This window comes from Bidens hawaiensis, unplaced genomic scaffold (assembly GCF_021521415.1).
Source record: "Bidens hawaiensis isolate Kalapana, Puna unplaced genomic scaffold, B.hawaiensis_p1.1 tig00002181_1, whole genome shotgun sequence".
Classification (NCBI taxonomy): domain Eukaryota; kingdom Viridiplantae; phylum Streptophyta; class Magnoliopsida; order Asterales; family Asteraceae; genus Bidens; species Bidens hawaiensis.
Genome location: NW_027491116.1, coordinates 100,801 through 114,062, shown reverse-complemented (window position 1 = coordinate 114,062; position 13,262 = coordinate 100,801). Strand labels below are relative to the sequence as shown.

General features: G+C 38.0%; 2 protein-coding genes across 2 annotated transcripts in view; both read left to right on the top strand.

Moving 5' to 3' along the window:
* LOC143609574 (protein ESSENTIAL FOR POTEXVIRUS ACCUMULATION 1-like) overlaps positions 1-10,117 on the top strand; it is a 42,479-nt gene extending 32,362 nt beyond the window's left edge. The window contains exon 11 of the mRNA XM_077084296.1: positions 9,998-10,117. The gene's annotated coding sequence lies outside the window, so the exon portion shown is untranslated. The remainder of the gene's footprint in view (positions 1-9,997) is intronic.
* On the top strand, positions 2,490-9,968 carry LOC143609584 (protein ESSENTIAL FOR POTEXVIRUS ACCUMULATION 1-like). The gene is made up of 10 exons (XM_077084301.1): positions 2,490-2,591; positions 3,485-3,573; positions 3,662-4,744; positions 4,816-4,933; positions 5,022-5,087; positions 5,168-8,039; positions 8,808-8,971; positions 9,056-9,115; positions 9,215-9,496; positions 9,790-9,968. Exons 1-10 carry the CDS (start codon positions 2,531-2,533, stop codon positions 9,918-9,920), a joined length of 4,926 nt encoding a protein of 1,641 aa, XP_076940416.1. The 5' UTR covers positions 2,490-2,530; the 3' UTR covers positions 9,921-9,968.
* Positions 10,118-13,262: the final 3,145 nt, after the last annotated feature.

Sequence of the window (13,262 nt, the reverse complement as noted above, 5' to 3'; positions counted from 1 at the left end):
TATGCTAATTTTTTTATTATAAGCAACAAGAGTGTCCCTACTGTCTTCTACTTCGACGAATTAATGCTTTAAATTTAGTGTCAGTATCATAAGTTCATAATCAATACCAACCGAATGCACACAAATGCACCGCCACAACACAGTGTGTACAAATTTGGTTCTATTTTAATTTTAGGAAGACTAGATTGTTACAATCCAAACTATTATCAATTGGCTAATGTTAATCTCTACTAACAATATTAGTAGTGGCAATCCTAATTTTCAATTTTGTTATCAATAACAATCATAGTCTAATAAATCGTTAACTCCATTTATTTTTGATGAATTGGCGTGTGACGTAGCATTTGAGTAACAATGGCTAAACTTTTCAATTATTTTAGATTTAATTTTTAGGGTTACTGGATTTTAAACACCCCAACTTTGACCTATTGGTCGAGATTAATCCAAAACTCAATAAATGTTTTATGATTGTCCAAACTTTCAACCTATTATCATCTAGCAATCTTTTCATGTCATCAGAAAGCTAAGAGCATCCAGAACAACAAATCTTCATAGACCGTCATATCAGCTCCACCTCAGATTTCAAACTTTTCTTAAAAACCTTCATTTTTCCACAACAACAAACCTACACAAACCATATTAAAAAATATTAAAGTTGTATGCATATATGTAATATATATGTGTGTATGCGAGACAGTGGCGGATCTATGGGTTATCCAGGGGGTGCCCGGGTTACCCCTCAACTTTTCCGGTGAAGTATAAAATTAGTGAAAAATTATGTTTTTCTTCTTCTTTTGGTGTATTAGGATACCCCTGAACAAATATTAGGATACCATTGAGAAAATATAAAGAGAGAAAGTGTGAAGGTTTCATCGGATTTTATTTTGTTTTTCCGGCAGCCATACACAGTTGCAAGAGGATGAAGATGAAGTTTTGTTTTGTAGTGTATTTATGTTTACAAAGTAAAAAGTATATAAGCATTCAAGTTACCTTTGTCCTTTAGTGTCATTTCATATTTTAATATTTATTAAATTAAAATCGTAAAATATTTAATATTAATAACATGAGACATAAAGAGACATAAAGTTATCAGTTCATCAATAATTTGGATTTCTAAATGTTATTTACTTATATATTTGTTGGTATAGTTTATTTAGTTAAGTGTACTTGTTTTATTTATATATAAATTAAACATATATTTATACTTCATTTAATTTTTTACTTTATTGTTTTATTTTATGTTAAATATATTTTTAATTCACATGTAAAAAAATATAAATAAAAATATATTACGTTTTTGGTTTAGCCACAGTTTGATACATTTTTATTGTTATTCTTTTATAACTTTGAAATAATGGTGTTTTTTATATCTGAAATAAGTTGTTATGATATATTTATTTTTGTATATGTTTTGATATAAATTTTATTAAAATAATCAGTTTTACGTTTCGACATAAATTTTATTCAAAATAAGTCAGGTCAAGATGTTGTTACAAACAACTAGAGTTGTTAGAAATTAAATCCATTAAAAAATAAAAATTAGGGGTCCATTTTTCCACTCGTATAGGGCGGGCCTCCAATGGCTCTTGAATTCTCGGTGATGGCCCTGTATTAATGTATAATAAAAAATTGGGTTACCCCTCAAATTTTATCCTAGATCCGCCACTAATGCTAGAGAAATGACCACATCATCATTTTGTTTCTAGTTTGTTTCTGCGGACTTTCTACAAACTTTGAAGACAAAATCCATCCCTACAACAAAATATTTGTGACCAAAAAGTTTGTCTCTTGTCACATGGATTCAAACCTTGGGCTTTGTAGCCCATTGTAGTTGCTCAAGCGGGATTACTTTTTGGTTAGTATGAGATTCTAGAAGAATACGCTGAAAGTTAGGAATGTTAGAAAAAATCTTCCCGGTTGAGATTAATCTCACCAATAGGTCAAAGTTAGGATTATTAAAATCCAATAACCCTAATTTTTATCATGAGATCATCTTCATTCTTCAATATGCTCATATATGGAATTTCAAAGTTAAGGGTGTTCAAAAAGCTCGCGACTCGTAGCTGACTTAATAAAGTTTTAATAAAACTAGCCAACAAAAAAAGAAAAAAGCCCCTTAATTTGAAACAACATGAGCCGAGTTCAACCGAAGATCGACTCGTTGGCTTGTTTAACTTCAAGCTTGAGCTTGAACCTGGGCGAGCTGCTTAGTTTAATTTCAAGCTCGAACCCACCTTAGCTCGACTCGTGAACCATGCTACAAGGTGCTAACCGACCTTTTTTTGCTTGAATCCGCACCATGCTACCAGGCTATCTGTGACCTGGTCCTTCTAAGAAAAATAACCGACATCGGTAAGTAATAGTTTGGATTATTAGAACCGAACCGAACCGAACAATATGACTTTATCTGAGGCTCCGTTTGGGGTCCCTTATATATCAGTTCTTTCCCCCGCATTCGTGCTCACACATTCCTTCATCCCGCAGTCAAAACAAAACACAAACCCTACGAACCTCCTCCCTCTGATCGTCAATGGCCGGCAGCAACGCTAACTCCGATTCGACTCTCCATAACTCCTCTCAGATCTCCAGAGGTTACTCTCTTACTTAATCAATTTCTCCTTTCATTTCGCTAAACCCTATCTTATATCTACAAATTTCACTCTTTATTTTCTCGATTCATGAATGTATTAATCGCGAAGCTGTTATTTTTGTCGATTCATGACGGAAATTTGCTCGCCGTCTCGTTAGGGCATGTATTTATTTATTTGAGTACGAAATGGTTAGGATGAGGTCTTCTATTGACGATTTAACTCTACGGTGGATTATTTAGGTTTTGAAACGAACACAAAATGGACAGTGACAGCAGTTAGTGCTTTCTTTATTATTATTATTATTATGTGTATATATTTATCAATTTAATTGTTTTGCTTTGTGTATGCGAATTTGTTGTTTCATGCTTTGTTTTTCACCTCAAATATGCATTGAGAGCTCAATTGGTTTTGTTTGTTTGATGAGAAAACAGAGGTGTGCTAAAAAATTACATTTAAATACTTGATTCTGCTTTTGTATATTTCTGGATTTCTATTGGCATTTAGTTTATCCGGGACTAATGGTTTTATTTTATGCACACATGTATATTCTAAGAAAGCAAGTGTAACAAATAAAATTTTGTCGTAGCTTAGGACTTAAGATGTAGGGGTTCTTTGAAGATTAAATGCCGGCATATATGATTATACAGTTAACACCTAACACTGGTTTCTGTACTTGCTAATGCTACAAACATTTTTTGGCTGCTGCTTATTTAGTTATACTTGAGAGACAAGTAGACTCTGGTGAAGTTGTTTGACAGTACCATCTTATTGAACCTTTTGAGTGATGGTTGAAATTTTAAAATCTGTTCTTGATTGCTGGATCTGAATGCTGATTGTATTTAAATTTTTGTCTGGGTTGGCTAAATGTTTTTTCTTGCTGTTTTATTGTGTAGATGTGCAAGGGACTGACGGTTCCATTCCGCTCTCGCCACAGTGGCTTCACTCGAAACCCGGGGAGAGCAAGACTGGAACTTTAGCTGGGGTATGTGACAGCTGTACTTTTTAAGATGGATATTTAAATATTTCAGCTTTTTGTTTGTTAAATAGCTTTCTTTTTCCTATGTTTTCAGGAGGCCCTCACCAGTCCTTTCCCAACATTTGGCAACCGTGTGGAGTTTATGAAATCACCTGGAAATGACAATCACACCCCTGATTCCCAAAAGAAGAAGGATGTGTTTAGGCCATCTGTGCTTGATAACCGTGAAAGATGGCGTGACGAGGAAAGAGACACAAGTACCTTTGTTCACAAGGACAGGTGGCGTGAGGGTGAAAAAGAGGTTGGAGTTGGGGATAACCGGAAAGTCGACCGGTGGGTTGACAACAACTCATCTGGAAAACACTATGGTGAATCACGCCATGCACCATCTGAAAAATGGGGAGAATCTGGTAACAAGGATGCAAACCATGATCAGACTCAGAGACGTGAGAGTAAGTGGAACACACCGTCTGAAAAATGGGGTGATTCTGGTAACAAGGATGCAAACCATGATCAGACTCAGCGGCGTGAGAGTAAGTGGAACACACCATCTGAAAAATGGGGCGATTTTGGTAACAAGGATGCAAACCATGATCAGACTCAGCGGCGTGAGAGTAAGTGGAACATACCATCTGAAAAATGGGGCGATTCTCGTAACAAGGATGCAAACCATGATCAGACTCAGCGGCGTGAAAGTAAGTGGAACCCACGGTGGGGCTCTGATGACAAGGAAACTGATGTCGCACATGAGCATGACATCCCTCGTGAACGGGAGGCTGACCATCCTCGCCCATGGAGATCCAACTCAGCACTCAACCGAGGAAGAGTGGACCCGCAACATCAGCAAAGCCCGGGCTTAAACAAGCCAACTTCTATGTTTTCCCATGGCCGGGGACGTGGCGAAAATTATAATTCAACATTTTTTGTTGGTCGTGGAAGGGGCGCCCCTATGAATAGCAGTTCTACTAATTCACAGTACCTAGCTGACATGGGCGACAGAGGGCCTGATGACATGTCAACTATGAGATATAGCAGGACAAAGCTGCTTGATGTGTACAGGATAACTGATATGAAAGCCAGTGGAATGATATTAGATGATGTTATACCAGTGCCCTCACTAACACAGGATGAAGCACTTGAGCCACTTGCACTTACTTCACCTACTTCAGAAGAATTGGTAAGGTTAAATAGTAATTACTTTAAAAAAAACTTATAATAGGATTAAAATCATGCTATTTTGTTTGGCAGTTTATATTGAAGGGGATTGACAAAGGGGAAATTCTAAGTAGCGGCGCTCCTCAAATTACTAAAGATGGATCCGGTGGGCTTAACGTGGTTGATGGTCAATCAAGAAGAAACAAATTTGGTACAGAGATATCACTTTTGTTAAGATCATTAAAATGTAACAGTGAGTTTGTTGTATGATTGTTGTTGAATGTGGTTTTTTTGATCAGGGAGCAGAGAAGATATGTCACTTACTTCTGACAACTATAGAGATGAGACTGCTGGCAGCTTCAAAAGTATTTATTCAGATTTTATTCTGTTACTCTCAGACACTTGGAATTATGAGAATTGACCACAGATTATTTCGTGTTTGCAGCAACAGGAGAAAGCGATCCCTATGCAAGAAATGATGATAAAGGAAATATTAGAGAATCAAAGATGCCTGGTCAGCCTGGTACACCTTGGAGATCATTATCCATTGGGCGTGGTCAACCAAACTCAGTTGACCCGAGGGACATCCCCAGCGACATGAAGTCATGGTCAGAGCCCCAAAAGGATATAACCAATGACTTGAACATGAGGGCATGGCCAGAGCCCCAAAAGGATATAACCAGTGACTGGAGTAGCAGTTTAACAAGTCCAGTTATCAAAAGGCAACCACCAGGAATTATAGATAGAGATGAAACAAGGATAGTTTCTCAGCCCGCACCCGAAGATTTAGTTCTTTTTTACAAAGATCCTCAGGGTGCAATTCAAGGTCCGTTTACTGGCAGTGATATCATAGGGTGGTTTGAAGCTGGATACTTTGGGATAGATTTGCTAGTACGTCTTGCTAATGCACCACAAGACTCACCATTTGCATTACTTGGCGATGTCATGCCACACCTGCGTGCAAAAGCCAGACCGCCACCTGGATTTACCCCTGCCAAGCAAACTGAAATCAATGATGAATCCTGTGTGTCTGGTTTTATCACTAGTAGTAAGGTTCAAGCAGGGTTGGGTGAGCATGCTGTGAATAAAGGTGACCCAATATTTCAGCATGGATCTACTAAAGAAGCCGAGAATAGGTTTATAGAGTCCCTCATGAGTGGTGGTCTCTCAGAAGGTATGCAGGGGCACTTTGGGAACTCTACTTCAATTCCAGCTAGAGGAACACAGGGTGGGGATAACCTGTTCCAGTTGGCTAAACTGATGCAGCTTGAAAGACAAAAGTCTTCATCTAATCCTTACTCACTTTGGTCTGGGAGTGGCCCTCAACCTGATATTCCTCAGTCAACCACAATTCCACAATCAAACATATTTTCAAACCCTTCAAATCCTGAATTCATGAATATTCTTCAAGGTTTATCAGATAGGCCAACCTCCTCTGTGAACAGTTGGTCTAACTTCCCTGTTCAAGGTGGGTCTGGGTTGGACCCGCAGTTCTCTCTTCAGTCAGCTTTTGGGGTCCAGCAAAGACCGCCAGCACAAAATATACCCTCACTTGCAGGTTTACAATTTGAAAATCCTTCTGGTCCACTAACTGCTGAAAAGCTTCTTTCTTCTAGGCTCCCTCAAGATCAAATTTTAAGTTTATTGCAACAGCAACACATGAATCCTCAGATTCCCATACCTACACAACATCTATCAGTGCTGGATGAATATTTGTTGCTTAAGCAGCAGCAACAGAAACAAGAACAGATGCAGCAGCAGATGATGCGCCAGCAACTTCTATCCCAAGTTCTCAAGGAGCAACATTCCATGCAACAAAGGTTTGGTGAACAGTCTTGTGGACCAATGTTGACCCCTGGGCTATCTGTTCCCAATCCTTCAGTGGATCAACTTCTATTTCCACCACATGAGACTATGCAAAATCATGTCCCTAATATGTTGGATGCAATTGCTCGTATGCCTGCTGTTGACCCTCAAGCTTCTGTGCATTTACCACATCAGTTTATGGGCAATACAATGCAACAAAACGAAGCTGATGTGCAGGGGCAGAATCTGGAAGTCAATTTTAAAACAGGTCAAAATGATACGATACCTGTTTCCAATGCTGGTTTTGTTTCAGAGCCTGTTGACCATTATGAAAAACATTTGGTTGTGGGAGCTGTCGAAGATGATGCTAGTTTGCAGGAGCCACCAACAGTTCAAAGTGAACAATTTAACGAAGTCTATGCTCCGGAAGAAGAGAAACCAGTTGAAGTTCGTGCAGTTAAGAAAGCTTCTGAGAAGAAGTCAAAGAAACAGAAGGCTTCCAAGGCACAATCCTCTGACACAGTCAAGTCAGCATCTAAAACACAGCAGCCTAAGCAATCTAAACCTGAATTGACCAAGGTCAATGAGGCAGAAGTTGTAGTGAACAAATCTAGTGTGGTTACTGAAGAGGATGCAATCGTTTCTAGTGATGCTAATCCCCAAGATAACACACAAGTTCAAAGTAGCCAACGAGCTTGGAGGCCTGCTCCTGGGTTTAAGCCAAAGTCACTGTTAGAAATTCAGCAGGAAGAGCAGCGCAGGGCCCAGGCTCAGGCCCAAGCCCAGGCCCATGCAGAGACGACTGTTTCTGATCTTTCAACATCTATAAAGTCAATGAGTATGTCCGGAACCCCTTGGGCTGGTATTGTTGGCAGTTTAGACAACAAGCCTATGGAAACCAAGAATGATTGGACCACTTCTGATATTTCGAAGAACCAGCAGCAGCAGAACAAGAGCCAGTTGCATGATCATTTAGCTGAAGACGTGCAGCCCATGAAATCCAGTGAAAAGACATCTGCGACTTCTGATTTGATAGATGAAGGTAACTTTATTGAAACTAAAGAGTCAAAAAGGAGTCGTAAAAAGTCTGCAAAAGCTAAAGCTGCATCAGCGAAGGTTGCTGTTGCTGCTGTTCCTGTTGAAATTCCTGTGAGCTCCAGTCCAAACGAGAAAGCCAAAAGCTCACGTCAGGAGAAGGTTGCAGCGCCATTACCAGCCATCCCTTCTGGTCCTTCACTTGGAGATTATGTTGTCTGGAAAGGGGAGACTGCCACATCGGCACCTGCTCCAGCTTGGTCTACTGATTCTGGTAAGGTTGCAAAACACACCTCTTTGAGGGACATTCTCAAGGAACAAGAGAAAAAGGGTTCTTCACAAATATCAGTGCCAACACCGAAACCTCTATCTCCTGTCAAGGCATCACCTATCATGATGATGTCACAATCCAAAAGCAAAATTGAAGATGATCTGTTTTGGGGTCCATTAGATCACCCGAAGCAAGAAACAAAAGGGTACACTCTTCTTCTACCTTTCACTTTTCAATGTTTTATGTCTGGTTTTCACAACCTGCAAAGAAGTTCTTTGTGCCGTTATATTAGATGACATATCAAAAACCACCACAAACATCATATAAAAGTAGACATAAATACATTTTCAGCTAATAATAATCTCATGTTATAGTCTAGTGCACATTGATGTTTTTCCATTGCAATCTAGGTATACGCTTTAGAGAGGAGCTAACCAACATTTTCTAGTAACCTACTATTTACAAGCTAACTAATATTTTCAAGTCAAGTATACATGTCTTCTTTCCTGTCTGGCCGCAAGAAAGCGACTCGATGGCAAGAAATCTTGGATATCCTGTTGGGCTACGGGCTACCCAATCATGCCTGTCAAATCCTCTTACCCATCTCGCTTTAACCATGTGAGATGAAATGAGATCAAACTACAGTAAAAATCAGGTGGTTAGGAGGATTAGATGGGGATGGTTTGGTGACCCTGTAGCGGTTAATTTGTTAGTAGGTTGCTAGAAAATGTTAGCTGATTTTTAGGGTTCACTCGCTCAAGTGTATACCTAGATTTTATCAGTGAAAATTCCATGTACTTGGATTAAAACATATTATTATTAACAAGTATTGTATTTTTATCTACTTTTAATATGATGGTTTTTGAAATGTCATTTTATCAACATGTATCATCTAATATCACTGCTTCTCAGTATCGTTGAAAGTTTTATTCCTGGTTTCGAAGTTGTAAGTATTTTTGGTTGATGCATGCAGATCTGATTTTCCACAACTTGCAAATCAAGGAAGTTGGGCTAAGAACACTCCTGGAAAAGGAGTGTCTGTAAGCCGACAGAAGTCTGCGGGTGGCAGATCTGAAACATCTCTTTCCTCTTCTCCTGCATTGAAGGGGAAACAAGATGTGTTGGCTAAACGTTCTGGTAAACTCACTATATGAGATAATGCTAATTTCATAACACTGGTTAATAAACTTTTGAATATAAATTTGTATTGTGATTGTTCAGAGGCGATGGATTTCAGAGACTGGTGCAAGAGTGAATGTGTCAGACTTCTTGGATCCAAAGGTATTACAGATTATCAACTTGTTAACTAGTTTAATCACTTAATGTGTTGATACAAGTAGTTTTTCTTTTTATTTATTTTTGTGCATGTAATGGTTGTAGATACAAGTTTTCTGGAGTTTTGTTTGAAGCAATCAAGATCAGAAGCAGAGATACTTCTCAAGGAAAACCTTGGATCTTATGATCCTGATCATGAGTTCATAGACAAGTTCCTCAATTACAAAGATTTCCTGCCTTCGGACGTCCTTGAGATTGCCTTCCAAAGTGGGAATGACAAAAAGGTGAGTGGCGGCGATGAAGGCCTTTTTTGGGACTCTGAGGTGGTTGGTAGCGGTAGTAAAGCAGTGGCGGTGGCTGCAGATGGTGGTTCCGCTAAGGTAGCAGGTAAGAAGAAGGGGAAGAAAGGAAAGAAGGTGAGTCCTGCGGTTTTCTGGAGTTTTGTTTGAAGCAATCAAGATCAGAAGCAGAGATACTTCTCAAGGAAAACCTTGGATCTTATGATCCTGATCATGAGTTCATAGACAAGTTCCTCAATTACAAAGATTTCCTGCCTTCGGACGTCCTTGAGATTGCCTTCCAAAGTGGGAATGACAAAAAGGTGAGTGGCGGCGATGAAGGCCTTTTTTGGGACTCTGAGGTGGTTGGTAGCGGTAGTAAAGCAGTGGCGGTGGCTGCAGATGGTGGTTCCGCTAAGGTAGCAGGTAAGAAGAAGGGGAAGAAAGGAAAGAAGGTGAGTCCTGCGGTCTTAGGGTTCAACGTGGTGAGCAACAGGATTATGATGGGAGAGATCGAGACGATTGAAGACTAGGTGGTGCATCAGGTGCGGGTTGGCTGGTTGGTTTGCTTTCTTATTGTAGTTGTAAATACTTGTCTCAAAAGAGAGAGTTGTCTGTTTGTTTGTCTGTCTGTCTGTACATGATAATTTTGGAGTTTAGGATTTAAATGGCGCTCCATCAATTTTGTGACCTTTTACTTATTTCAGCTGTAGAAGATACACCCCATATGGCCGAAAACTTGGTAGGCTGCCTGGGAGTTTTATGAAGCTAGAAATTACATGGTTTAATTCTTTTACAAATTAACCGCTCAAATTTCTATTACATGTGTGGATTCTGATAACTAGTGGATTGATATCTAATCCATGCTTTGGGCGAAGGGTTAGATTGGTTTAGATTTTCAGCTTGGTAGAAGATTTCTAACCAAGCTGGCTCGTTAAAAAATTCGAGCCGATCTTGAGCTGACCTTGCTTGGTTTGGCTGTTGAGCAACCTTAATCTTAGGAGTGTATGAGTTCCAGGCTTATGGTTTGTTTCCATCACATTATGTTCAAGGACGTTGTATTTGGCATATGTATATTATATGTTGCTCGTTAGATTACATGTAGCCATGTAGGATGATGTTCCAGTCGAATCCCATCTATAGCTAGCTATTGCTAGGGTATGAGAATGGTGAGATATACGCAAACTATACCTTCATCCCAGAGAATACAAGTATTGTTTTCAGTAAGACCTCTGGTTTCGCAACTACATATGAGTAATGGTGCACAAACTGGGTATTTTTAGGAACCGGAACCGGGTATGGTCAACCAAAGTCAAAACCGGTTCGGGTAAGAACCGGTTCCGGGTATAGTTGTGTATTTGATCGGATTTTTTTTTTTTTAAGTTTCGGGGTAGGAGAGAGTATGGTTTTGACCAGGTATTTCCGGTTCTGACGGGTCGTCGGTTCCGGTTTTGGGTATGGCTACTAAGTCCTACACCAAGTACCCGCCGGTACAGGAGAAACCGGTTCCGGATCGGGTTCGGAACCGAGTATTTTGTGCACCTCTACGTATGAGCGTGAAAGCATAACACGAAAACAAAGAGTATTAAAAATTGGTGTTAGTGTGCTGTCAATAAGAAAAAATAAAAGGTGAGACTAACTTAATGTTTTTAGACCCGGCCCGGATGTCGACCCAGACGTCTTACCGGGTCAAAGGTTGGACCGACCCGGAGAGGGCGGACCGGACATTGACCCGGATGAGGTCAAAAATAATATAAATATATATAATTTTTATATATAAAAATAATAATCTAAAGATTTCCTTTTTGGGTTAATTTCCATTTGTTTATTAATATTTCAAGATTTCATAGAAGAAATTATTAACATATACAGAATTCATTTTCAGTTTTGGAATAATTTCCAGTTGTTTTACATCACAGTTTGCTATTTATACATTTATAGTGTTTATTTTTCATCAAATAACATGTAAATGATGCTTGGTTGGATGGTTAGGGTGCCTTTTTCCAAGTTTATCATCTCGGTAGTTGCATGGGTTCGAATCCCTTCCTGTGCAACTGGTTTTAAATATCCTAAAAATTGGATTTACCGGTTCAGCTGGCGGGTCACCGGTTCCAGCCGGACCGCGAACCGGCAATCCCGGCTAATATTAGATTGGATTTGCTTATTTATATTTTGTTGTTATTATTAGATTTATTCTTTTGCTGATATAAGTATTTGTTGGTATTTGCTGTTATTATTTTGTTCTTGATTTTGATTCTTTTGTTGTATTTTTTAGGTTTTTTTCTTTGTTATTATTAATAATTGTTTATGTAGATTGATATTGTAGTTGATATTGTTTCTTATGTTCTCGTTTTTTTATAAATTGATATTATTTTCTGCGTTCTCATGTTAAGACTAAAATGCAAATGAACCTTCCCCTATATATATATATATATATTGATGGATCATGCGAGAAGTGGTATTACAGTGAGAAGTGCGAGAAGTGAATATCATCCATTGATTACACACATCAGTGGTTGAAAAGAAGGGATGGCATTTTTGTAAATATATTGATAATGTAATCTGGTGTTTGATGTAAAAAAGGGCAAAATCGTCACAATGTGTAGGATGAAAATCTATAACATCAGTAATCCCTTGTTTCACTCCTAAAACGCTCGTCATAATCATAGTGCGAAATCCGTCCATGAAATTGCAAATGATGCAAGGAATCGACTACCTTAGCTACACTAATTTTGTTTGAAAGCACATAGAAGTCGACCATCAGAGCTAGGTATCATGTTCTTCTCAACCAGAATTGGGGGTTTTGTAAACCTAATCGGTGTCGAACAAGAGAAAAAGATTTGAGGTATGTAGGCAAATTTTGTGTTGTTTGTTTCAATTAAATTAAAATATAGACTTAAAAACATAAAAAAAATGTGGCTTTTATTATGTGTATTTGTTACAGAAAGTGCGTATTTCACAAAAGTGATTTTTTTTTATTTGTTTTTTGTTTTCTTCAATTGAATTCGATAGTTATAGTAATAAAAGATTTCCATACCCATTGGTAAATGGAATTTTACAAAGCTTGAATACATCAAATTGTGTTATAATGTTTTGTTAGTAATATATCTGGTGTAGGTTTGATTATTCAAGAACATCGATCGCATCAAAGGATTCCTTCACATCGTATTAAAAATCAAACGTGGAAGGATTTCTTCACAGAGCTGGTTTTGTTATAGTGTTTTCATCTATGAAGCATAAGTCTCAGCTAAGTTTTGTCTATTTTTTTCTCATTTTAAATAACTCAAGACCACACAGATTTCATATTAGAGATACCTACATTCATAATCCAAACATAATTTTCGTTGATTAAATATTGATTTGGGGATAAGGGTTCTGGTGTAATATCAATTCAGGTGAATTCCTATTTTGTTCATATAAACCTAGTAACTAATATACTTATTTACAATTTTGATTTCCTTGAATTGGATGTCGTAACAAAAAAATGGTTTTAGTGGATTGCAGGTTTGTGTTTGGTACATGTTTTGTATATTATACCTCCTGTATGATCCTTATCTTTTTTTTATTTTTTTTATTTTTTATAAATTTGGTTCTAATTTGTGAATTATGAATAATTACGTACAAGATTTAATGGTAAACATAGAAATTCGGGATCTTGATTCAGTTATGTTTTCTTGTTATTCTACTTTGGGTTAAAATTGAATATAGTGTGATCTATATGCCAATTATAATTAATGAGCCAATAGTTAACAAATGTCATATTGTAAGATTATTATTTTTCATAGTTTGGTTTTGCTATTTGGATCAAGAGTTACATGATTTTGTTTATTTGGGCAGTTAGGAGGAGTGAGAGAATCACAAAGAACGAGTCATTT

Coding starts and splice junctions, on each gene's coding strand:
- LOC143609584 (XM_077084301.1), top strand. CDS start 2,531: ATGGCCGGCAGCAACGCTAACTCCGATTCGACTCTCCATAACTCCTCT. Junction 2,592..3,484: donor CTCCTCTCAGATCTCCAGAG/GTTACTCTCTTA, acceptor TTTATTGTGTAG/ATGTGCAAGGGACTGACGGT. Junction 9,497..9,789: donor TGGTTCCGCTAAGGTAGCAG/GTAAGAAGAAGG, acceptor CGGTGGCTGCAG/ATGGTGGTTCCGCTAAGGTA.